A 25,195-nucleotide genomic window follows, 5' to 3' on the forward strand; every position below is an offset into this window, starting at 1 on the left:
AGCAGACTTTTTCAGGAGAGGAAATACAGATGGTGAATAAACTTGGAGAAAAAAACCACATGTTCAACCATATTTTATAATCAGGAAAAATGTAAAATTAGGCAATATTGAGATACAATTTTACCTTTTCTAAAGGAGCCTCGGTAGTGTCATGGGTTACACACTGGGCTGCTCACCACAAGGTCAGCAGTTTGAATCTACCAGCGGCTCCACAGGAGGAAGAGAAGCTGTCTGCTTCTGTAAAGACTTTCAGCCTCAGAAACCCTACGTAGGGTTGCTATGAGTCAGAATCAACTTGCTGATGTGGGTGGGAGAGGGACACAAGTTAAGATGTCAGTATTATCTGTTGTTTGGTTAGAAATCACGACAAAGCTAGCAGCTTAAAACAACACACACACATGATCTCATATTTCTGTGAGTCAGTGGTCTGGATCCTCTGCTCAGGAAAGTCTAACAGTACTAAGCAAGAGCAAGGCTGTAGATTTATGGGATTTAAAAATATAACCGTTTATTAAAATTTTTTAGAAAATATCATGGGAAAAATTATAAATAATTTCAAACATAATCTAGAAGGTAGCTTAGAAAACAATTTGGCATTATCTTGTGAAGTTGAACATTCAGAGATTCTCCAGACACAGTCATTCCAATGCCAGGGAGCATGCAGGAGAATGTTCATAGCCGTGATGTTCATAAAAACAAGACTCTGGAAACAACCCACATGTCCACTGACAGGAAAACAGATGAATTGTAAATCCTTACCCAATAGAAAATCAAATGAATGATATGACCAGAAACCTATGCAACATCGATAAAGCTTAGAACCATAATGTTGAGTAAAACAATCAAGTCTCAGAATACTAGATACACTAAGGTATATTTTTATAAAGTTCAAAACCAAGTAAAACAAAAGAATAGCTATGTGATAAAACTGTATGAAAAGTATCAGGGGCATGATATTAGCAAGATTGGATTCAAAATAGTGCTTCTCTGATCAGATGGTGGTAGATACTGAAGTACAGAGATGGGATGGGAAAAGGAGAACCCAGGTAGCACCAAGATATTGATCATATCTTACTTTGTATGTTGGTTGATGATTTCATACACATCCATCTTATTATTATACTGTATAGTTGTAAGTGGCTTTCAAAAGTTCATGAGACAATGGAATGAAAGATAATGGAATTTTTCCACAAACTTTTTGAAGTCCTCTTGTATATGCTATATATGTTCTTTTGTAAGATTTATTTTTTATTATATATATACACACACATATATAACACTACATATATAACATTGTGATTATATATGTGTGTGTGTGTGTATACCCACATGCACAGACACAATATTTACTAATTCAACATCTTTTACATGTACAACTCAGTGATGCCAGTTACATTAATCATGCATAACCATCTCCAGTTTACTAAGTTTTCCATCACCATAAATAGATATTCAGTGCCTCCTAAACAATGCTCCCCCCTTTTCTTCCTCCCACCTACTCCTTATAACCGTGAAAAAAAACCTTCAATTTCTATCCAAGTGCCTATCTAGAGGTTTCGCATAATTAGGATTATATAATATTTGTCTTTTTATGATTGGTATACTTCACTCAGCATGTTTTCATGGTTCTTTCAAGTCATAGCATGTATTAGGGCCCTTTTTCTCTGGATGGCTGAATAATATCACTTTTGTATGAGTTTTACATAACAAAGATACAGGAATATGTACTGGGGAAAGTCAAATTGTACTATAATGTATTACTGGCAGTTGGTAAAAAACAACAACAAAAAATCCCACCAAGTTAACACTTGACTAATTATTTGCTTGTTCAATAAGTAGTACATTATTATAATTCAAATGTAAACTTTTCAATTATAAGACAAAATTTCATTCAAAATTCTTTCCTACTGTTATTATAAGGAATCCTGGTGTGGTGCTGCGGGTTAATGTGCTAGACTGCAAGGTCAGTGGTGCAAGCTCACCAGCCGCTCCTTGGAAACCCTATACAGGGTCTCTGTGAGTCGGAATTGACTCGACTTCACTTAACAGCAGCATTTATTATAAACATTGATTACCATTTTAAGTGGATGGATGTCAAGTGAACTTTAGGTATTAAAAGTATCCTTTTGATTGTGAAGTCCTTCTCTATCTAGTTAATGACTACAACTATTATGATTGCTCCTACTGTTCCCACCAGGCTCCATCTGGAAGATTTTTTCTCTCTGAATCCTGCTTCATCCGTCTAATGGATAGCATCTCCACCTTTGAACCTTCCTACACATTGCCCTCCTACTCGTATACCTTTGGGGACCTGGCATTACTCTGTCTTGTTTGATAATAACTTGGCTATTTGGTTTTCCTTAATTGGGTTATAAACTCCTTGAAGTTTACTCTGAGGTGGGGCCTTAGTTGTCTTTCTATAAAACCAGCACACTGACATGCACAGTGCTGGTGTGCATTACTTTGTTGACTTGACTTTTTCTGGATTGCTTCATTACCCATAAAACCAAATGAAACCCACTGCCATTGAGTCTGTTTTGACTCAATACAACCCTAGGCAGGGTTTCCAAAGCTATACGTCTTTATGGAAACAGAAAGCCTCGTTCTTCTGCAGAGCAGCTGGGGAGTTTGAACTGCTGACCTCGTGGTTAGCAGTTCAGTGCTTATCCTAAAGCGCCACCACCTTGTTTCATGACAAGCTTTAGGAAAAGTCAATACATTATTATTTAGTATGTGTACATGCCTCACTTGCTAAAGAATGTTCACAGATCAAATAAGCAAGCAGCCTTGGCAAAGAAGTCCAGACCCATCTAGGGAATTACATACTTTGTACACAAGTTCACAAATATATATAATAGCATTTTGGAAATAAAATCCCTTGCAAAAAGATTGCTCAAAAAAGTTTGTATTGCTTATATCAGAAGCATTTTGACTATTGTTTTAAAAATGGTGAAGGTTAGTGCATGCAAATTTCTCATATGCCTCATAAAAAACTTAATCTATTACATCCGAAGCCAGGGGCCACTGTGCAACCAATTGCCTCCCTGCTCAGAAGGAACCGGTGTGTGTAATTCTGTCTCATCCTCAATTCCTGCATCCCCCATTCTCTCAGGAGGGCTTCCCCACTTCATGACATCATAAACAAAATGGTCCAGAGTTCAGTGTAGCTGACATTTTCTTATAAAGCCAATAAACAAGCAAGTCCCAAGGTATTAGCCATTCTTTTTCCTTTTCCAGAGCAAAAGAGAAATGTAATAATGTTTACCGAGTTTCTAATTTATTTTCCTACTAATGAAAATAGGCACATCCAGATAAATTAGGTAATGCTGTGGAGTTACCTTCATTTATGAGAGAAGCTATTTTATTTAAAACTTTAAAGCTGTCTTTAGTCTTCTGTTAAGAATTACAGGTGGGGTGGTGGGATGGAGAAAGGAATGAAACCTAGCAAAGGGGCAACAATGTATGACTTTTTTTTAATTCTGGAAAAAGGTTATACAGAAAATTAGTATTTCTGCAATTATGGAGTCTGTTTTAAAAAAGTCAACACAGTATTTAGTTGAAGAACACAATTTATTATACCTGCATCTTTACGTTTATATATTATCTGTGGGTACATATATGGATAGATACATTTGCAAGCCTTATGAATTTTAAAAAGTTTTTGAAATCCTCTGAACTATCTAAACACCTCAATAAACATGTAACTAAATGTTAAATGAGAGCTGAACATCGTACATTATTATATGTATGTATATGTTGTTGTTAAGTGCCATCCAGTCAGTTTTGAACCACAGTAACCCTATATAGGGTTTCTGAGGAGTGGCTAGTGAGTTTGAACTACCAACCTTGTGGGTTCAAACTGACTTTGCAGTCCAGTGCATTAACCCACAGCACCACACTAGGACTCTCTGTGTGTGTGTGTGTGTGTGTGTGTGTGTGTGTATTGCAAGGTCTGTTTAAACCACAAAGTTTGCTGTTCAGACTCACCAGCTGCTCCTTGGAAGCCCCAGATGAGTTGCTATGAGTAGGAACTGACCTGACAGCACTTAACAATAACATGTAGCACTACTGAATGTTGTGAAAGGGTTCCATCGAGTCAGTTCTGACTCATATCAAGCCTGTATACAACAGAATGAAACGCTGCGTAGTCCTGCGTCATCCTCACAAGGTGCTTGTGTTGAGCCCATCGCTGTTCCCACTGTGTCAATCCATCTTATTGAGCATTTTCCTCATTTTCACTGACCTTCCATTTTACCAAGCATGTTCTTCCTGACAACATGTCCAAGTATGAAAGGTGAAGTCTCACCATGGTCACTTCCAAGGACCAATCCGGCTGTATTTCTTTCAAAAAAGATTTGTTCATTCTTCTGGCAGTCCACGGACTTTCAATATTCTTAGCCCAAACCGTAATTCAAATGCAGAGATACATCTCTGTTTTTCCTTATTCACTGTCCAGCTGTGGTATAGTGAATTATCGAATGTCACTTCTAGCCATAGTCTCTAACTCCAACCAAACAAAGATGTTGTTCTGCTATATCTGGGTAGGAAAATGTGGGAGAAGAAACTGACGTGATGACATGATTCAGCTGTAGATGTTAGCAGAGTTCATTGTAATTGTAAAAACTTGAAACTCTAGCATGGGTTTAAAATGAGCCATCTCAGAAGCAGGAAGGGGAGGATAGCACGACCATCAAAAGAGAAGAGCCATGAGAGGAGCTTGTCCTTTGGACCCTCAGGTCTCTGCACATTGAACCTCCTCAATCCAAGAACAGAAAGCTGTGACACTTGAGAGAGAAGTGGCAGAAAAGCAGCAGCAGCAGAACCAACAACCAGAGCACGAGACAGGCAGTGGACTTCTCAGCCCACAGAACAAGTAAAGCTGAGTGACTTTATGCAGGAAACGTGCTTAGAGAGAGGGGTGCCTGCAGGTGAGTAAGTGGGAGAGCTAGGTTTGCTGACTCAGGGAGCTACAGCTGAGTGCCTTCAGGCTGAGGTTTATGGTGGAATGGTGTGTCCTATGGGCATTTATCAGCAGATGACTGCAACAACTGTGCCCTGGGCATTTGTTACCCCAAATTGTAGCCTGTTAACTTCCATAGTATGGTGTCTGAGTTCTGTGTGGCCATTGCAATGGATTATTGAATCCAGTTGAGTAAAGAAGGTATGGGAAGAGTGGTCGGTACTTCACATATTTTTTCACCAGATTTCTCATGCATACAAGGTGACTGAAAATACCATGGCTTGCGTCAGGTATACCTTAGTCCTCAAAGTGACATCTTTTTAATACTTTAAAGAGGTGTTTTACAGCAGATTTGCTTAATGAAATGTGTCCTTTGATTTCTTAACTGCTTCCTTGATGAATGTTGAATCTGGATCTGAGTAAAATGAAATTTTTGACAACTTCAAATTTTGCTCTATTTATCATGATGTCATCGGTCCAATCGTGAGGATTTTCATTTTCTTTACATTGAGGTGCAATCCATACCGAAGGTCTTTGATTTTCATCAGTAAGTACTTCAAGTCCTCTTTGCTTCCAGCAAGCAAGGTTGTGCCATCTACATATCTCAGGTTGTTGACAAGTCTACCTCCAGTCCTGATGCCACAGTCTTCTTCATATAATCCAGCTTCTCAGATTATTTGTTCAGCATACAGATTGAGTAAGTGTGGTGAAAGGATACAACCCTGACATACAACTGGCTTGTTCTGTTTGTTACAGGTTCCTCATGAGCACAATGAAGTGTTCCTGGAATCCCCATTCTTCACAATGTTATTCATAGTTGTTATGACCCACACAGTCAAAAGTCTTTGCATAGTCAATAAAATACAAGTAAACAAGGTTGGTGCTTCAAGCTTACCAGCCGCTCCCTGGAAACCATATACAGGGTCGCTATGAGTTGAAATCAACTCGGCGGCGCTTAACATCAACAACAACAAACATCTTTGTACTAGTCTCTGCTTTCAGCCTAGATTCATCTGACATTAGCAATGATATTCCTCGTTTTATGTCATTATCGGAATCCAGCTTGAATTTCTGGCAACTCCCTGTCAGTGTACGACTACAACCATTTAAAAAATTTGACATTTGACATCTGTGTGATATTAATATTAATGATATTGTTCAATGATTTCTGTATTCAGTTGGGTCATCTTCCTTTGGAATAGGTGCAAATATGCATCTCTTTTAATCCGTTTGCCAGGTAGCTGTCTTCCAAATTTCTTGGCATAAATGAGTGAATGCCACCAGTACTGCATAAGTTTGTTGAAATTCTTCCATTTGTATCCCATCAATTTCTAGTCTTGGTTTTCACCGATGTCTTTAGGTGCAGCTTGGACTTCTTCCTTCAATTCCATTGGTTCCTGATCATATGGTACCTCTTGTAGTGGTTTAATATTAACCAATTCTTTTGGATACAATGAACATCTTCCCATCTGTTGATGCTTCTTAAATAGTTCAACATTCTCCTCATGGAGTCCTTCAATATTTCAAGTCACGGCATGAATTTTTTTCTTCAGTTCTTTCAGGTTACAAAATGCTGAGTGTGTTCTTCCCTTTTGGTTTTCTAACTCCAGGTCTTTGCACATTTCATTATAATAATTGACTTTGTCTTCTTGAGTTGCTCTTTGAAATTTTCTGTTCAGCTCTGGTATGGTGCTGTACGATAAGCACTAGATAGCAAAGTGGTGGTTCAGACCCACCCACTGCTCCTCAGAAACTGTGTACAGGGTTGCTTTCTGTCAGAAATGACTCAATGGCACTTAACAACAGCAACAATGTATATATCAGCCCTGGTTGTACTATAGAATAAGAACTGAACTAGTAACCACAAGGTTGGCAGTTCAAACCCACCAGCCACTCTGTGGGAGAAAAATAAGATTGTCTTCTCCCATAAAGATTTGCAACCTAGGAATCCCCATGCCAGGTTGCTATGAGTTGGAATCAACTTAGTGGCAGGTTTTTTTTTTTTTTTTTTTAAATATATAATACACAGACACAATATTCGAGTTATGAGCACAATGAAAGTTATAAGTACAATGGAAGAATTAGTTAAAAAATTACAGCACATGCTCACTAGAGTGCTATACAAGATGCTAACTGGAAGATGTTCATGGTCTAATTCAAGTAAGAGTTATCAAGATGAAGTTATCTTTACCTCTATGGATATATTCTTCTAAATATGATGAGCAGAGTTTGTTAAAGTTATGGAGCACTAGAATGAGGAGAGCACACTGGTAGATCTGAGATGTATGGGAGGTCCTTTGTGGTGCTAACCATAACAACTCAGAATTTCAGCATAGAGGAAGAATGGATTCATAAAGATTAAATACTGGAATAACATACATGACTTCTGTTGACATTTTGGAAAAGAGATTTAAAAAAAAATCTTCTGTGAAGTAGATTCTCTCATAAATAGTGATTGTGGGATTATTGCTGTTAAGTGCTGTTGAGTTGGTTCCGATCATAGCAACCCTGTACTGGGTTTCTGAGGCTGTGAATTTTTAAGGGAGCAGAAAGCCTGCTCTTTCTCCCATGAACTGACAGTTGGTCTCAAACCGTGGACCATGTGGTTCGCAGTCCAGTGCTTATCCTACAGAGCCACAATGTTCCCCATGGAATTTTTACTTTTAAAATCAATTTTATCTTGAACCCATCAGTTGAGGCTAGACTGAGGACAGGATGGCATCTTTCCTTGGAGTACATTTCCCTCAAGCATCTGAATGGGTGTTTTTGTTGTTGTTGTTGTTCTGATGGGTATAGACAGTGTGGGCCTTGGACTAGGAGAAAGTTGCCTATTTCATGTGAGTCAGCTAGTATACTGAGTGAAGCAATTACCCCCCACTCTCGCCCGAGCAGATCAATGAATCCAGGGTGAGTAGAATCAATGCACTGGCATTTGCCAAACACAGATTCAGATTAAAACAGAATAAATTAGTTCCTCTCAGACAGTTATTGCTTAGAGTAGGCGAGCTGAGGCAGAGGTGCTAAGGTGCACGTTGAATGTGATCTACCTCCTGTTTTCAGCTGAAGATGCGAAGGCATATGAACAGACAGTGAATAGAAAGCTGTGGGTTGGTGGCAGAAGAGTTCTGGGAGCAGCTCAGTTTCTTCCTCTGAATTGCACTCAGGATAGCACTGACTCTTATTTGCATACACTGTTCAGAATGTAGACTTGTAATTTATTATCACATAAAATACAAATACCTGAAGTCTGAATGACTCCAAATCTGGAGTTTCCTATGTAGGTTTACAGACTGTCACCATGTAATGACAGCATTATTTGAAACTAATACTGTCATTAATTTCTTACCATGCTACTAGACTCAGCCAATATTGACAATGAGCTCTGCTGTTATCCAGCATAACTTGGCAGAGAGTCTTGCAGCAAAAGAATCCATAATCATGCCTGACAGTCTGTCCAACTAAGAGAAAGGGATGTCTAGGAAACGACTATTTCACGGGTTTACAAAGTATGGCGAATGCTTAGAAGACATCCTCAGCTAAAGAAACATCACGGCTCTTGATATTGATAGTCCAGCTTTAGTCTAGTATAGCTGTTTATAAAATAAAGAGTTAGGTGTGCTACAAAGTAATAGTAATGTGTGTTGTGCACAAACACGAATAAATAATGAAATGCCAACCCGAAGATGCAATCTTGTATTGGTGGGGGAAATAAATTATTTATGATTTCCTTATGATGTTTCATTGACATATGGTGCTTCTAACCCAGTGACAAATTAATTGAGTAGGTTTAAAAAGAAATGGATGCACTTAATGAAGAAGGACAGGATATGTATTACAAGGCAGCTGGTTCTGCCACTGCTGGCTTATGGAGACAATATACATTGGACAGCTAATGAGTCTCTGTTGCATAAGATAGATTCTCTTTGTAATAGAATTGCACGCTTTGTCTCTAAATGGGGTTATTATACACACCATTGCACAATGTTTGAAGAGCTTGGTTGGCCCTTGTAGAGGGTTAGGAGAGAAATAAATTGGAAAACAATCATACTTAAGGCCTTCTATCCATCAAGTGCTCCATATTTATCTAAATTACTAGCACGTTCTCCCAAAATACAAATTTGTATGATATACATAGCTAGAATGTTAATGCTGACAAGCCTTCATGTTGGGTTTATCCGTTAAGTTTTCCACTGTAAGCATAGACTAAATTCATATGCATTGAAGCCTGGCAGTGCATTCTAATTCTTCCTCTCCATGCCCCCTTTCCCCTTCCCCTTCCCTTTCCCTCTGTTCTTCATGCATTCCATTGTCTTAGTCTCTGAAGTTTCATTTGGTGTTCGTTCCATCCACCATGAACACACATGCATCACTTGTGCTCAGTTACTGAACTCTCAGACTTTTTGACTTTGAATACTCAGACTGTTTTAATGGTAATTCACTCAGCTTCTTCACTCTGCTCCACACTCATGGTTCCTTACTGTTCAGTCACTCAGCCTTTAGAATAAATTCATATCAATTCATTCTATAGCCTTGAAAAAAAAAACAAACTGGAAGTGATCAAAAACAGGGTAAATGCAGCAGCATCCACTCTGTTTGTGGAGATTGGACTTCCTGTTAAAGGACATAACAGGATTCATTCAGATGGTGTGGCATTGTAGGATGAGCATTGGACTGCTAACTGCAACATTCAAATGCACCAGGCACTCTTAGAAAGCCTCTAAAGGGTCACTATGAGTTGGAATTGACTTGAAGGCACCCAACTACAACAGATTAGGAGATGGAGAACTCGAGTTATGTTCTTACCTCTACCACTTTCCAGCCTCTCTTGGAACCTGATTTCACCTACTGGCTTGGTTCTTCTATTGATGCTATAATGTGGTCTTTAGAAATTATGTAGTTCCATTTGATGCAAAAATCCACGTGATCCAGATTGTTGTAGGGTTATAACTTATCTTCAGGTTTTCCCACGTGGCCATAGAAAAGTCACAAGGGAAAAGTGATTCTTGAGTGCATCCTGACTAGGCTTTTGACACACCATTCACTCCTGTTGACCTTGGGGTTCTCACCTATGAAGTGAGATAACAATATTTACTTCTTCTAGCCTGTCTTCTCTGCATCTCTCTCCACCAAGAGCAATTTCAAAGAATTATGCCTATGAAAGATTTCAAGGTTCTTGGAGTAAGATGGTCTTTTCAGTTGAAGACATTATTATATCCCAAACTAGATTGCTTCCTTCTTATCATTGGGGGTTCTTTACTTTTCAAGTCTACCTGTCCTATGGTACAAAGAAAGGTGAGCTGAAGGAAATGGACAAAACAGTTTCATGGGCTTCTCCACATATTTATTACCCTCGACAAATTGAATCTTGAAGCCTTGTCAGAAGTGTTATTTTTCCAACAGAGCAGGCGTTAAGTGGCTATAGAAAATAAACTCACCTCCTGATATCTTTCTCATTGCTTGCTATATCCATTTACTCTGAAGATTATATTGTAAGGCGTGACAGGGAGTATTGTACAGCAAAGGAAAATCACCACTTGGTAATTCTGTTTGTTCAAGTTTTCTTCTTTGGTGTGGGCTTTTGAGCTTCCTTGTAATTTCTGGAATTATTTCTTAAATGGTGAGTATTATTTTTATGTGTCTCCACATGCTGATTCCATATAACTGATTTATAAGTTGGGTGTGCTTCTTTGTAAACAGACTTATAGTATTTGTAGTAAAATGTCTATAATTCGGCCAGGCGAAAGAGAAAGCTCCAGTAAAGACTAACAATCAGTAGTTAAGGAATTTGCTTTTACTTATTTTTTTACGACACTTATGTTCTCTGGCAAAATCAGATCTTTTGATGACAAGATAACAATATTTAGCTCTAGGGAAAACTTACTTTCCATTTGATTGGATGTTTCATTTAGTGAGAGGGTTTATACTGATCATATTTTTTCCTCCTTTAGCATAATTATCATAAGGAAATAAATGTGTACAGAAACAAATGAGTAGAGTCTAGTCTTTATCAATGTTTGTTCAAATTATTGCAGTTTAGAAAGATGGGAATCTAGAATTGAGATGGCTAATAAATAAATCTTTGCTTGCATTTAATATCTTTAGTTCAAGAGTTTGAAAACACATTGCAAGCCATTAAACTTTAGGGTATTGTTGTTGTTGTTGTTAAGTGCCATAGAGTCGATTCCGACCCATAGCGACCCTGTATAGGGTTTCCAAGGAGCAGCTGGTGAGTTTGAACCACTGACCTTGCAGTTCAAATGGCTTTGCAGTCTGGCACATTAATCCACAGCGCCACACCAGGATTTAGTGAGTGAGAATGCCTCATTGCTTAGGGCTTATTGGTTATGTTAAGGTTTGGGTTCTTAAGAAGACCTTTCATTTCCAGAAATTTCCGTGTCCTAGTTTTCTGAAATTGTACCTATTCCTTGAATCATTTGAAATCTTTTCCCATGACATATTTCTTAAAAGACTCATTTTTTCTATTTCCTCATTCTGATGTGTTCTTTAACCATGTTACTACAAACTTTCTGACTACAGTCAGCTGTGATATCCTAATTACTTGTCCCAATAACTAATTTTCCCTCCTTCTGCTGTTTCTTCTCTTTACTCAAGTTGATGCCATTGAGCAATCATTCCACCCATCTGTAATCTCTGCCTTCTGTTTGATTTTGGTTTTTGTTTTGGAGAAGGCAGCATTCTATTTATTTTGCTCTTTTTCTCTGGGTTTTCTCTCTTTATTTCTATAACTTTATATATTGGTTCTCCCCAAAATCTGGTTGTCCTGGCCCACCAAGTAACCCCTCCCTGGCTGATGGATCCATTCTCATGGTTCCAATGCTGATTTGTCTCTACCTTCAACTTATTCCTTGTTCTTCAGCTCTGGGCCCACGTTTTCAATTCTACTCCTAGATAGCCTATAGGCCTCAGGCTCAACTTGAATTTGTCTTGAACTTGTTGAGTATTGAAGAAGATGCAGTTACATTTCCCTTCCCCTGCAACTGCTCCTCTTCTAGCTTCCTTATCATTAGCTGCTCAGGGTAGAGCTTTGGGAGTTATCTTGACTTCTGCCCTTGTCTTCCTCTCTTGTCTCATCATTCACCAAATCTTGCTGGGTCTACCTCAGAAATGTTTCCACCTCTATCTATGTTCTTAGCTTTCTTTTGCTGGTGCTAGTGCCTTGTATAGCCTCCCCTCTCTTATTTCAGCTTTGTGCTGGAATTTTCCTCGGACAAACTCAGGCATGACTCTTCCCTGGTTCTTCATTGCCTAATGATATGGTCCCAGAGTGGTCTGGTCCTAACTCATGAGTCCAGTCTTTTCTCTATGCTTCTCCCATCACTGAACTAAACTTAATACACCCTTGTTCTATCACTGAACCTTTGCCTACAAAGCTCCTTTTTTCTAACTCTGCTTGGGGGAAGTTCCTTGGGGGAAATGTTCCTTAATGAAGGGACACATCACATGATAATCCTGTGAAATCTTCCCCAACTCCTCCAACCAGACTTATTCCCTCCCTGTTTTTGTTGGCTACCTTACTGTTGGTCTATCACTACTCCTATCTCACAGTCATGTTTAGGCAGAGAGGGGCTTTCTCGTCTTTGTCTTATGACTAGTATTCAAATGGGGGGTACAAGCTAGGCCCTTATATGGGTTATGTATGTAAGCAGTGAAATAGGATGGCCCCAAATCATCCTGACCATGGTGCTAAAGGCACATTCCTTCTTGGATATGACAGTTTCCCTACCTTATGGTTCTGCTCTCTACCAGGAGAAAGAGAAGCTGTATGTGGAACTAAAGCACATCTTGGCCCGGCAGCCTGGGCCTGAAGCTGCAGAACAACTCCAGCTATACCGACACACGCTGCGGGAGAAGACCAAGCAGCTGAAAGTAAGTGGTCATCTGACTTCTGAGCTCCCCTGGCTAAAGAAAGGCCACACTCTGGGGAACACATCTGGACAAGTTCTCTGACTTGGTGCAGTGAACCAGCCTCTCAAATGCCTCATTCCACCAAGGTTAGTTTCTGTAGAATCCCAGCCCCAGAGGAGCTTCCCTTTTCCTCTGAGACTGTTAGCTGCCATGATCCTCCACTTCCAGAAAGAGTCACGTGAGTGGGGAAATGATGGCAACATGCTACCAATGGATTGGAAATGGAAGGATAGGATTTGCTTGGGTTGTCTCAAGATGGTTTAGAGGATTTGGATGATGGGAAGGAGCAGAGGAAATATTTTAGCACCACTGTAAGATGTATACCAAACATAGCTGATTCCCCAGTGCTCAGAATCTTGTTGAATTCAAATATAAGTAGCCATGAAAGGTAAATAAGACCAAGAAGTTTGTTATCATATATTCCTTCTTAATGATGCAAGAACTTCAGTTGGGATGTGGGGTGGCTCGCTATTACATGTGCTCTGTACATGTATTGCATGCATTATACATCCCACTGTATTTTGAACTTCACTAAGGGAGGACTTAGATAGTCTTGACTCATCAGGGAGGTCTTCCGCACACACCCACAGGAATGGAGCTCCTCATGCCAGCTGAGTACTGGCACTTACCCATGCATTGAGGGCACCAATCATTGCCTTTCTGCTTCAGGTAAAATAGGTGCCATGTTACTAGTATCAGCACTACACTATTAAATTGGACTTTCTCAAATTGCATCATTTTATTTTAAAAAGGCAGATGAGACAGAAATCTAATTAGAATATTAATTTTTAACTTATTACTTTAAGTGCTTATTGCATGTGAGTATCGTCAGTTATAATTTGAGTTTTGCACAAGGCAGAATCTTTTGGTTATTTTTGTGCCTTTAAGAGAACGGAATACTTCAAACAAAATCAAATCTTGCTTTCTGTTTTCCTCAAGGGTGGGTATAGATTAGTAAAACACATGTGTGTCTTTGCACTTCTGCTAGATAACTACACCTACTCAGGGTTGCACTGAATAGTGCAGGACAGCCCTTCACACATTTGGAAATCCAACATCTTGCTCTGAATGGTGCTGAGCAAGTCGGCCAGTTTGTCCTCATTCTCTGCCTCTTTCCCCTAGCTCTCTATTCATTGTTTGGAAACAGGGTCTTTGTCCTTAAGAGTTTAACTATTGAAACAGACTTTCTTCCAACTTGAAAATCATATTCTTTAGTTCATGATATCATAGTCGGAATCATTTTTACAGCAATTAAAAGGAGAGTTCATAAGCAAGTGAACATTCAAGAGGCAAAGGTTTATATACATCATTTTAGTAGAAATCAAGAGGAAAAAGAAATAGCATCTATTCCATGCCCTGCAGGACTGTAGTCTTCATTTTCTCCCCTGGGTTTGGTGGGAAGCACACCCTAGCTTTGGCATGCTTCTTGTCCAGTCTGAGACCAGTAGCATCTCTTGAACACACCATGGAAGGAGTCAGATAATGAGACTTTTGATTCCAGTTCTACATGTGTGTGAGGTGCTTCTAAGCACATGTGATAGCTCGCTGCTTCTTGGAGGTAAGTGGCCCCATCCTATGAACGGTAAGAACGCAATACAGAGGTGAGAGCCATTTACTAGAACAATAACCTTGGAAAACATATGAATTGAATACCTAGTTAATGGTGGTGTCAGGATGATTCCAGAATAGTTTTTATCATAATTCTCAGTTGAAGCATACTACTTAGTGATATTTTTCTTGATTGCTCTTTTTAAGAAAAAGAAAAAAAAAACTTTCAAAGCAATTTTATACTGGATGTCTGGGAGTTTTTCTTCTCTACTTACAGTATTCTTTGAAACACAATATTCTGTTTATCTGCAAACCTATGGAATGTTCCCTAAGAGCTCTCCTTCTAAGCAGGGGAATGGTTATTTCATTTTAAGTTTGTCACCTGATCACGTGATTGTGATTCTCCCATCCCCAGCATCCCCAGCATCCCCAGCAGCGAGGTTTACTTTCCGGCCAGACAGGACTCCACTGCAGTTTTGATGTGGAGCACACCCTCTCACACCTTGAATTGGGGGAAGTGGGCAGATTAACTGCTAAACCTTTGCATCTCAACTCCACTGAGGGACTGAGAAGAGAATGCTACACGTTTTGGAAAAGGCTATTGCCTGAATACTTTATGTTAATGCTGTCTTGTTTGCAACGTTAGGTTTTGTCTTCAGAACTGAATATGTATGAATCACAGAGCCAAGAATATAAGTTTGAGATTGAGAAACTCACCAATGAACTGATGAATATCAAGAAGAAATACCTCGCTCAGAAGCGTAAAGAACAAATCCAGAAGTAAGAATTAGTCAAATAATCTCATTTTGTCGTGTAACCGTCATGGAGTTGCTGATTTCATTGGTGTAAACTAAGTCCCAAGGAGGAGCTCTGGTGATACAATGGTTAAGTTGGTGGTTGGAACCTTCCCAGTGGCTCCTTGAGAGAAAGACCTAGCCACCTACTTCCATAAAGGTTGCAGTCTAGGGAACCCTATAGGGCAGTACTCCTCTGTCCTCTAGGGCCACCATGATTGGAACTGACCTGATGGCACTGAACAGCAAAACCAAGCAAGTCCCAGGGTTGCAACAAGATCAGCATCTTACCTAATATTGAAGATGCTCTTTAGGGTCTTGATCCAGACCCATCAGTATCTGCTCATTGAGGGACCTAACACAGAGTAGAAGAAACATGATGCAATTTCCCTCCACTATTTGAAGGACTTCTGGTATGGCACCGTGGGTTAATGTGCTCAACTGCAAAGTCAGTTTGAACCACAAGGTTGGCAGGTCAAGCTTCCCAGTTGCTCCTTAGAAATCCTATACAGGGTTGCTATAGGTCAGAACCGATTTGAAGGCAATTAATAGCAACAACAACATTTTAGTGTTTTGGGGAAGCACGGTGGCTTTGTAGGAGCCTCTGGAGTATGAAACACAAGGTTGGTGGTTTGAGCCCACCAGCTGCTCCACGGGAAAAAGATGAAGCTCTCTGCTTTCACCAAGATTTACAGCCTTGGAAACCCTGTGTAGGGTTGCTATAAGTCGGATCTGTCTCCACAGCTCTTAACAACAAATTCTAATGTTTTGGAGATAGTCTTGCCATATTGTGCTTGCAAATGAGCCTTGTACAAAGTGAAATAAATTCACATTTTAAACTACGTATCATTTTGTTAAAGAGACTGGGCTTGGTAAAACTGTTCTTTCTAATAACGCAGCTAAACCCTGTATCAGGTCATTATGAATCAGAGCTGACTCGATGTTACTTAACAACAACATATTGTAATTGGACTCCTGGTTTGCTGCTGTAGGATTAACAGTGGCCTGTGAACCACAAGGTCAGCAATTAAAATCCACCAACCACCTGCAAGAGAAAGATGAGACTTTCTGCTCTGATAAAGATTTACAGCCTTGGAAACCCTACGTAGGGTCACTAAGAGTTGGGACCGACTTGACAGCACGTAGCCACCACCACCATCATAATGTAGATGAATCTCTTTCTGTAAGGGTCTAGCAACAGTCTGATTCAGAGTCTCTAGTGAAATCTGTGAAGCATGCAGGTTCCCAGGCTTCATTTCCAGGTATTCAGATTCAGCAGGTTCTGGAGCAGCTTCAGACATCTGTAGTCTAGCACAACCCCAAATGAAATTCACACTGAAGTTTGAAAATCAGTGCTTTTAATGGTGTGAATTAAGCAAAGTTTGGATTGCTAACATTACAGGTCTCTTTTAGAGCAAATTTTGTACTTATAAAATGCCAGTCTGACAAATTTCCAACTAAGCCATGTGTCTAGTTGAATGGCCTTTGAACTCTTTGGATGGCACACCCTTACAGTGAAGTATTTTTGAACTTGTGTCCCCCAAATGAAGTCCTGATGTGGCACTGTAGGATGAGCACCTGACTACTAACCACGGGGTTGATAGTTCAAATCCACCAGTCCCTCTTTGGACACCCTATGAGTCAGAACTGACCCGATAGCACTTAACAACAACACCCTCTTCCCCAATATATACTCATAAAGATACTTATGTAACTTTCTAATTTTAGAGTAACATTAGATATGCTCCCCAATAGATTTTAACTTATAAATTATACACAAACACTGTTGTCAATTTGTGAGTAACTTCTGTTAATTACCATTGAGTCAGCTCCAAACTCCTGGGGAACTATGTCTAACAGGACAAAATATTGCCCAGTTCTGTGCCCCCGTCATCCTACCTGCTATGTGTGAGTTCATTGTTGTGGCTACGTGTCAATCCACCTCACTGGGCATTTCTCTCATTTTCATTAACCTACTACTTTACCAACATCGAGCCCTTTTCTGATGATATTCTAGGTAAGCAAGTCAAAGTTTCATCCTCCTGACTTCCAAGGAATATTCTATTTCTATTATGATTATTAGAAATGCATAATCTTCCATTTTCAAAGAGAAAAGTATAAATGAAATCTCTAATATATTTTTTTCACCCCCCGTAGATCATCTTACTCACCTTTTAGAGTTTGTGCTCTCTACTTTGGAGACCACTGGTCTAGTTTACAAAGTTACTAATACCTACCTTGGCCAATTATCTTTCTGTAGTCGATTACCTTCCCTGCCTTGACTCTAGTTGGCCTAGTCTCCATAGGCTTCATGTCCATTGCTGGACACAGAGATTATGCTGAGTCTCCCACTCTGGTTCCCATGGCCCATCCTCTAGAACTACACTCACTTCCCACTTCCCATTGCATTCAAATTTAAATGAACTACAATGAAATCAAATTAAAAATTCAACTGCTCACTTGCATCAACCATATTTCAAGGCTTAATAGCCATGTGTGACTAGCACAGAGAGAGGGCATTTCTATCAGCACAGACATGTCTAATGGGTCATACTGCTCTACCTGTCCCCTTCTTGCCCTTTAATGCTCATCACAGTAGCCACTCGGGCCTGGTTAGGGTTTCAGAGCTGGTTCCATTTAGTTGGGGATTCATAAACTGGAGATAGCTGGAGAGAAGAGTTCATGGGAGAATAGCAAGAAAGATTAAGGAGCTGAACAGAAATATGCAGAGGTAAGAACAAAAGTGCTGAGATGGTTTACACTGGAAGGAAGAAAGCTGAAGGGAGTCATTATAATGGCCTATAAATACATTAAAAAGATAGTATAAAGGAGACATTATTCCCATTAGTCAGCTTAGACCAAGCCAGAAGCATTAAGTTTAAGTTCGTTCCGAAAGAGAAATTTAGGTTATTTAAGGCAAGAGTGGGGGTGGGGTGGGGTGGAGGGTGGTGGGTGGGCAATGCCTGCATGTAACAACAGTCTAGAGCCAGACAAGTTGCCAAATAACATGAAGGAATCTTCTTTGCTGGATCTACACAAGGCTAAGCTTTTGTCCTATTTATGAAGGATGGTTTTGTATTTAACAATGAAATCAATTTTGCTAAGAGACTGCTGGATTGATTAACCAACCCTCTACAGGTTCTTCCCAAATGGAATCATTTAGAGTAACCTCTGGGTGTTCTGTTCACACATGCCCTTTATAAATAGCAAAGCTTATCATTTTTACTGTTCTGCCTTTTTCCCCCCTCCAGATGCCCTTTACATTATGTCCCAATCTGCACCCCACTTGCCCCCAACTCCCCTACTCTGGGCCCCTAGATTGGTCTTAAGTCTGCAGTACCAGTCCGATTCTCTACCCAAAGGGGGTATTCAGTCCCTTGACGTAAATCATTCATTATCCTCAGATACAATTGAGGTTTGCATTTTGTTTTTTACAAGGGACTCCACAGATGTTTTCGGTAGAACCCTTACAATAGGTAAACCAGAAAACCAAACTCATTGTCTTCGGGTTGATTTCAACCCATAGCAACCCTATAGGACAGAGTAGAACTGCTTCATAATGTTCCAGAGACTGTAAATCTTTCCAGGAGTGGCTCATGGGTTTGAACCACTACCCTTGTGGACAGTAGTCCACCACTTAGCCCACGGCATCACTCAAGCCCCTTAGAACTTGTGTAAATCTAAGATACCTCAGCAGGGAACCTGAATATGTGTGTGTGTGCACACATTTAAAAGAGATCTACGTTAGAATGTATGTGAATATTGTAAACTTTAGGGTTGTTGTTGTTGTGTGCCGTGGAGTCGGTTTCCGACTCATAACAACCCTGTACAGGGTTTCTGAGGCTGTAAATCTTTACGGGAGCAGAACGCCTCATCTTTCTCCCGCGGAGCGGCTGGTGGTTTCGAACTGCTGATTTTAGGGTTGCTGCTGTTGTTAAATACTGTCGAGTCGGTTCTGACCCATAGTAACCCTGTATAGGGTTTCCAAGGAGCAGCTGGTGAGCTTGAACCACCGACTTACAGTTCAAACGACTTTGCAGTCTGACGCATTAACCCACAGCGCCACACCAGGACGGGTAGAACACCTTTTATCTGTTGTCAACTATAAATCTTATTTTTCTTTCACAGATTTTCTAGATTTTAAACTATTTCAAATAGTAAGTGCTGCCTGTTTAAAGTTACACTATGTTATAAAATATCCGAGTTTGATGAAGATACCTTGTATGTGATAAATATAAGTTTCCACAGGAACTTTGGAATATAAAAGTTGATAAATGATGAATTCATAATTATAATTAAGCCAAGAGAAAGATGCTTCTGACTGTTCATTGAGAATAAACAAATATTTTTTAAAACAGGAAGAAAATTATAAGTTAGAAGCCACAAAGTTCACAGAGTTTGAGTTATAATGAGGTCTTCTGTCCATATTTAGAGCAACAGTAGCAGGGCACAGTTAATTGTGTCTTTTCCTAAGTCTATGTGATATCAGCGGATACTTAATGAGATTTAAACAGCCACCTTGTCTAAAACTAGAAACTTTAATCAAAGTCGTTTTCAGTGTCTAATTCACCCTGGGAACTAAGTGAACATCAAACTTAGAGGAAGAAAGAGATGATAAGAAAGCTTACTTTCTTCCTGTCTCTTACAGAAACAAGGACAGAATAGCCATAGATCACACCTTCTCCATGGCTAGCCTAAATGTCCCTCGTTTTACTGGAGGTGGATTTCCTCTCAACAAGTCCTCCAAGGTGAAGTCTTAACTTGAAGCCTCCTGTTGAACAGCTCATGACATGAAATCTGCTCTGGAACATTTTGGAGGACTCTCTTGCAAAATCTTTTGGAACATAGATTTTTTTTTTTTTTTTAATCAGTGCTCATATTCCAGATATTCAAGGATGGAAAGAAATGCAGAACTACAATAGTCATGTACATATCAGAACAATGACGTTTTTGCTCAGCCCATGTGGGTATTAACAGATTGTAATTATATCTGTTCAATTAGGCTGACCCAATGCATGAAGCAGATCTTTTGTTACTACCATACTGATTGGATTAAGTTTTGGATTTTAATCTATTATAGACATTGGTACACTAAAGGTTTTACATTAAAAAACATTTTTGGAATGCAACGTATTCCCTCAAACGTTATTGATAAGAAGCTATTTTAATTATTCTTCATTAGCAGTCATTGCATGAGATGAGAAAGGACAAACTCTCAAGTACTTAAAATGTACTTTTGAGAAAGATTTCTTTTCAGGTCTGGGGTAGGAAAATCGACTCCAAAGAGACATACTAATAAATACTTGAATAAATAAAAAAAAGAAACTTTGTAGAAATTGTAATCTTTGTTTTGGTTTGTTGTTGTTGTGAGGTGCCATCGAGTTGGGACCAACTCATAGCAACCCTATGCATAATAGAAAGAAACACTGCCCAGTCCTGGGTCAACCTCACTATTGTTGCCACGCTTGAGCCCATTGATGCTGCCACTTTCCCAATCCATCTCGCTGGGGGTCTTCCTCATTTTCTCTGACCCTCCACCTTACCAAATATGATATTCTTCTCCAGCGACTGGTCCCTCGTGACAATATGTCCAAAGTATGAGAGACGAAGTCTGTCCAACACTTTAAAAAGGTTGTGTGCAGCAGATTTGCCTAATGCAATATGTTGTTTGATTTCTTGACTGCTGCTTCCATGAATGTTGATGGTTGATCCAAGAAGAATGAAATCCTTGACAACTTTAATCTTTTCTCCATTGATAAGAATGTTGTTTATTGGTCCAGTGGAGAGGATTTTTGTTTTCTTTACATTGAGATTCAATCCATACTGAAGGCTGTGCTCTTTGATCCTCATCAGTAAATATTTTAAGTCCTCTTCACTTTCAGCAAGCAAGGTTGTATCATTTGCATATCGCAAGTTGTCAGTGAATATTCCTCCAATCCTGATGCCACGTTTTTCTTCATATATTCCAACTTCTTGGATGATTTGCTCAGCATACAGATTGAATAAGTATGGTGAAAGAATACAACCTTGTTGCCTACCTTTCTTAATTTTAAACCATTCAGTGTTCCCATGATCTGTTCAAACAACTGTCTCTTGCTCCATGTACAGATTCCTCATGAGCATAATTAAGTGTTCCATAATATTCATACTTCACAATGTTGTCCATAGCTTGTCATGATCCACACAATTGAAAGCCTTTGTGTAGTCAACAAAGCACAGATAAATATCCTTCTTCTATTCTCTGCTTTCAGCCAAGATCCATTGGACACCAGTAATGATATCCCTCATTCCACAGCCTCTTCTGAATCCAGCTTGAACCTCTAGAAGTTCTCTGTCAGTGTATGCTTGCAGTCATTTCTGTATTATTACCTTTAGTAAAACTTTACTCTCATGGGATATCAAAGATATTGCCCAATGATTTCTGCATTCCATTGGGTCACATCTCTTCAGAATGGGCACAAATACGAATCTCTTCCAATCAGTCGACCAGATAGTTGTCTTCCAAATTTCTTGGAATATATGAATGAGTGCTTCCTGTGCCACCTTACTTGCTTGAAAGATTTCAATTTTTATTTCATCAATTCCTAGAGCCTTGTTCTTTGCCAATTCCTTCAATGCACCTTGGACTTCTTCCATCAGTATCATTGGCTCTTGATCATATGCTACCTCGTGAAATGATTGAACATCAACTATTTCCTTTTGGTACAGTGACTCTGTGTATTCCTTCCATTTTCTTTTGATGCTTGTAAAGTGTAAACCAGAGAACTGTTTAGCATAAGAATTTGATTCAGAGGAACCAAGTCTATAAACTTAGGAGTTCTGGCCAGTATCCTCCAAAGGCCAGCATTTTGAGTCGTTGAATCCATTTTCTTTCCTTTTATTGAATCCACAGTTGTTTGGGTATTATTTCAATCTTCTCTTGTTAAGAGTGTTTGTTTAGTAATATTGTGTTAGGACACTCTAGAAATCTCTCTCACACACAATAATTCAATCTATATTAAAAAAAAAAAATCATTGAGGAGTAAATAACCCAGTTATGAACAAGGACAGTATAAATGGATTGTTCAAACATACTACTTTTCCTATGGGAACAAGATTCCCACCGTAAAGGGCAGGAGTGATAAACATCTGAGATGTTTGTTCAGATCATTCAGGATGATGGGACTTCAGAGGAATCATCTGCTGCTTCTTCTCAGTTCATGTAAGACCAGTGTCCTGTCTTAGATTGGGATCACCAGAAACAGATTTAAGACAACAATGACCACAAAAGTGATTTATTATGAAGAGATCCCAGGAAAATGAATAAGAGAGCGGGGAAGTAGAATAAGGAAGGGAAGGAAGTCAAGCAAGGGTGCACTCTCATGTCAAGTTCCCTGGAGAGAAACGTCAGCTCAGTCCTACAGGAGAGTGCAATCATGTCTCAGAGTTGTCCACATTCTGAGTGATGGAATTGGGGTAGTTAGATCCCCCAGACTGTCAGTCATTGGTCAAGGACAGCGTCTGGAGGGATACTTCTAGCTCTCCTTGACTGCAGGGGAAGCAGGATCTGGCAACTTGGGTGCAGGTCTTCGACAAAAAAACTGCAGATGCTGACTGCAGGAAGTGAGAAAGGTTAAGGACTCAGGAGAAAATAGGCAGTGACAGATTTTGCTATAATTCTCAAGTTGGCCTGGTAAGAAAATTCCTCCAGATGGAAATCTACCTCTAGTGTAATAGGCAACCCTGCACGTTGGATACAATATAATGTAAAATGATGGCATTAACCATCCCACCACTGTATTCTCTGCTCAGCTGGGTTTGAGAATTCACTGCAGTGACCACACAGAACTCAGACAGCAGACACATAGCTATGGGGTTTATTAGGGAAGTTGAATGGATTGCAATGCTGGGTCAGAAATACTCAGAGTATAGTTTTTCCAATCAGGACATCCTCTTGCCAGCTGTGCCCAGAAGCAAGCCTCTTCCTGCCTAACAGTACAAAGGTCTTTTAGGAGTGCTGATAAATGCCCACAGGACACACTACTCCACCAAAAGCCTCAGCCTGAAGGTACTCAGCTCGAGCTCCATGGGTCAGTAAACCTAGTCTCCCCCACCACCCAGTTAAGTGCCTGGAGATACCCTACTCTGTAAACAAACCTCCTATCCCAAGTCACTCAGCGTTACTTGCTCCATGGCCTAGAAAACCCACCACTCTGTCTTTTGCTCACTCTCTTGATTCTGTTGCTGTTCCTCTGCCACTCCTCCAGTGTCAAGGCTTTCTGTCCCTGGGTAGAGAAGACTCCATGCACAGGATCTTGGGATCCACTATTGGCTCCTCTTCTTCGATGGTGGTGAGATGCCTCTCCTGCTTATGAGATGGCTCATCTTATACCCATGCTGGATTGTTTCAAGTTTCTAGAATTATAATTATCTGTTAACATCCACAGATGATTTAAATCATCCTATCAGTAGCTTCTCCCACCTTCTCTTTACCCAGATCCATCAGGAAAAGAGTTGTTTGGTGGGAATTAGAAAGCCCAACGGCCACTCATCTGTTAGTTTGTCATACTGTGATGACTTGTGTGTTACTGTGATGCTGGAAGCTGTGTGACCAGTATTTTAAATACCAGCGAGGTCACCCATGGTAGACAGGTCTCCACACTAAGACAGACTAGGAAGAAGGAGAGGCAGACTACTTCTGAATGTTTATCCACTGAAACCTTTATGACTAGCAGTGGAACTCTGTCAGATAGCCATTGAGTATTGAATATTGAAACATTATGAATAGCATCAGAATATTGTTAGATATACTGCTGGAAGATGAGTCCCTCAGATTGGAAGCACTCAAATATGACTGGGGGAGAGCTGCCTCCTCAAGGTAGAGTTGACTTTGATGATGTAAGTGGATTAAAGCTTTCAGGATCTTCATTTGCTGGTGGAGCACAACTCAAAATGAGGAGAAACAGCTGAAAACATCCATTAATAATCAAAACATGGAATTATGAAATATGAATCTAGGATAATTGAAATTTGTCAAAAATGAAGTGGAACACAGATTGATACACCAGGCATTAGTGATCTGAAATGTGTTGGTATTGACCATTTTGAATCTCACAAACACATGGTTTACTATGGTGGGAATGACATATTGAAGAGGAATGGCATCATATTTATCATCAAAAAGAACATATCAAGATCTGTTACAGTGAGGTCTGTAATAGGATAATACCCACACACCTATGAGGAAGACCAATTAATGCCACCATTCAAATTTACACACCACACTAAAACCAGTGATGATGAAATTGAAGAAGTCTACCAACTTCTTCAGTCTGAAATTGGTCAAACATTTCAATCAAAATGTATTGATAATTACTGGTGACTAGAATGCAAAGGTTGGAAACAAAGAGGAAGGGTCAATAGTTGGAACATATGGCTTTGGTGTTGGAAATAATGCTGGAGATTGCATGATAGAACTTTTCAAGGCCAATGACTTATTCATTGCAAATATCTTTTTTTTAAATGACATAAAAGATGACTATACACTTGGCCCACATCAGAAGGAACACACAGAAATCAAATTGACTACATCTGTGGAAAGAGGTGGTGGAAAAGCTCCATATCATCAGCCAAAACAAGGCCAGGATCAGACTGTGGAATACACCATCAATTGCTCATATGCAAGTTCAGACTGAAGCTGAAGAAAATGTAAACAAGTCCATGAGAGCCAAAATATGACTTTGAGCACATCCCACCTAAATTTAGAGACCATCTCAAGAACAGATTTGATGTATTAGACTAATGACTGAAAACCAGAAGAGTTATGGGATGACATGAAGAACATCATACAGGAAGAAAGCAAAAGGTAATTAAGAAGAAAGAAGGAAAATATCAAAATGGATGTTAGAAGTGACTCTGAAACTTGTTCTCCAGCATAAAGAAGATAAAGTAAATGGAAGAAATGAGGAGGCAAAAGAGCTGAACAGAA

At 39.6% G+C, this 25,195-nt stretch overlaps 1 protein-coding gene across 1 annotated transcript in view; it reads left to right on the top strand.

Moving 5' to 3' along the window:
- Positions 1-19,988, top strand: part of CCDC147 (coiled-coil domain containing 147) — a 153,675-nt gene extending 133,687 nt beyond the window's left edge. Inside the window, exons 16-18 of the mRNA XM_006831481.1 lie at positions 12,728-12,847; positions 15,081-15,214; positions 19,877-19,988. Of these exons, the coding sequence (XP_006831544.1) occupies positions 12,728-12,847; positions 15,081-15,214; positions 19,877-19,988 (366 nt within the window). The remainder of the gene's footprint in view (positions 1-12,727; positions 12,848-15,080; positions 15,215-19,876) is intronic.
- Positions 19,989-25,195: the final 5,207 nt, after the last annotated feature.

The sequence above is a fragment of the Chrysochloris asiatica genome, unplaced genomic scaffold, assembly GCF_000296735.1.
Source record: "Chrysochloris asiatica unplaced genomic scaffold, ChrAsi1.0 scaffold00003, whole genome shotgun sequence".
In the NCBI taxonomy this organism is placed as follows: Eukaryota; Metazoa; Chordata; class Mammalia; order Afrosoricida; family Chrysochloridae; genus Chrysochloris; species Chrysochloris asiatica.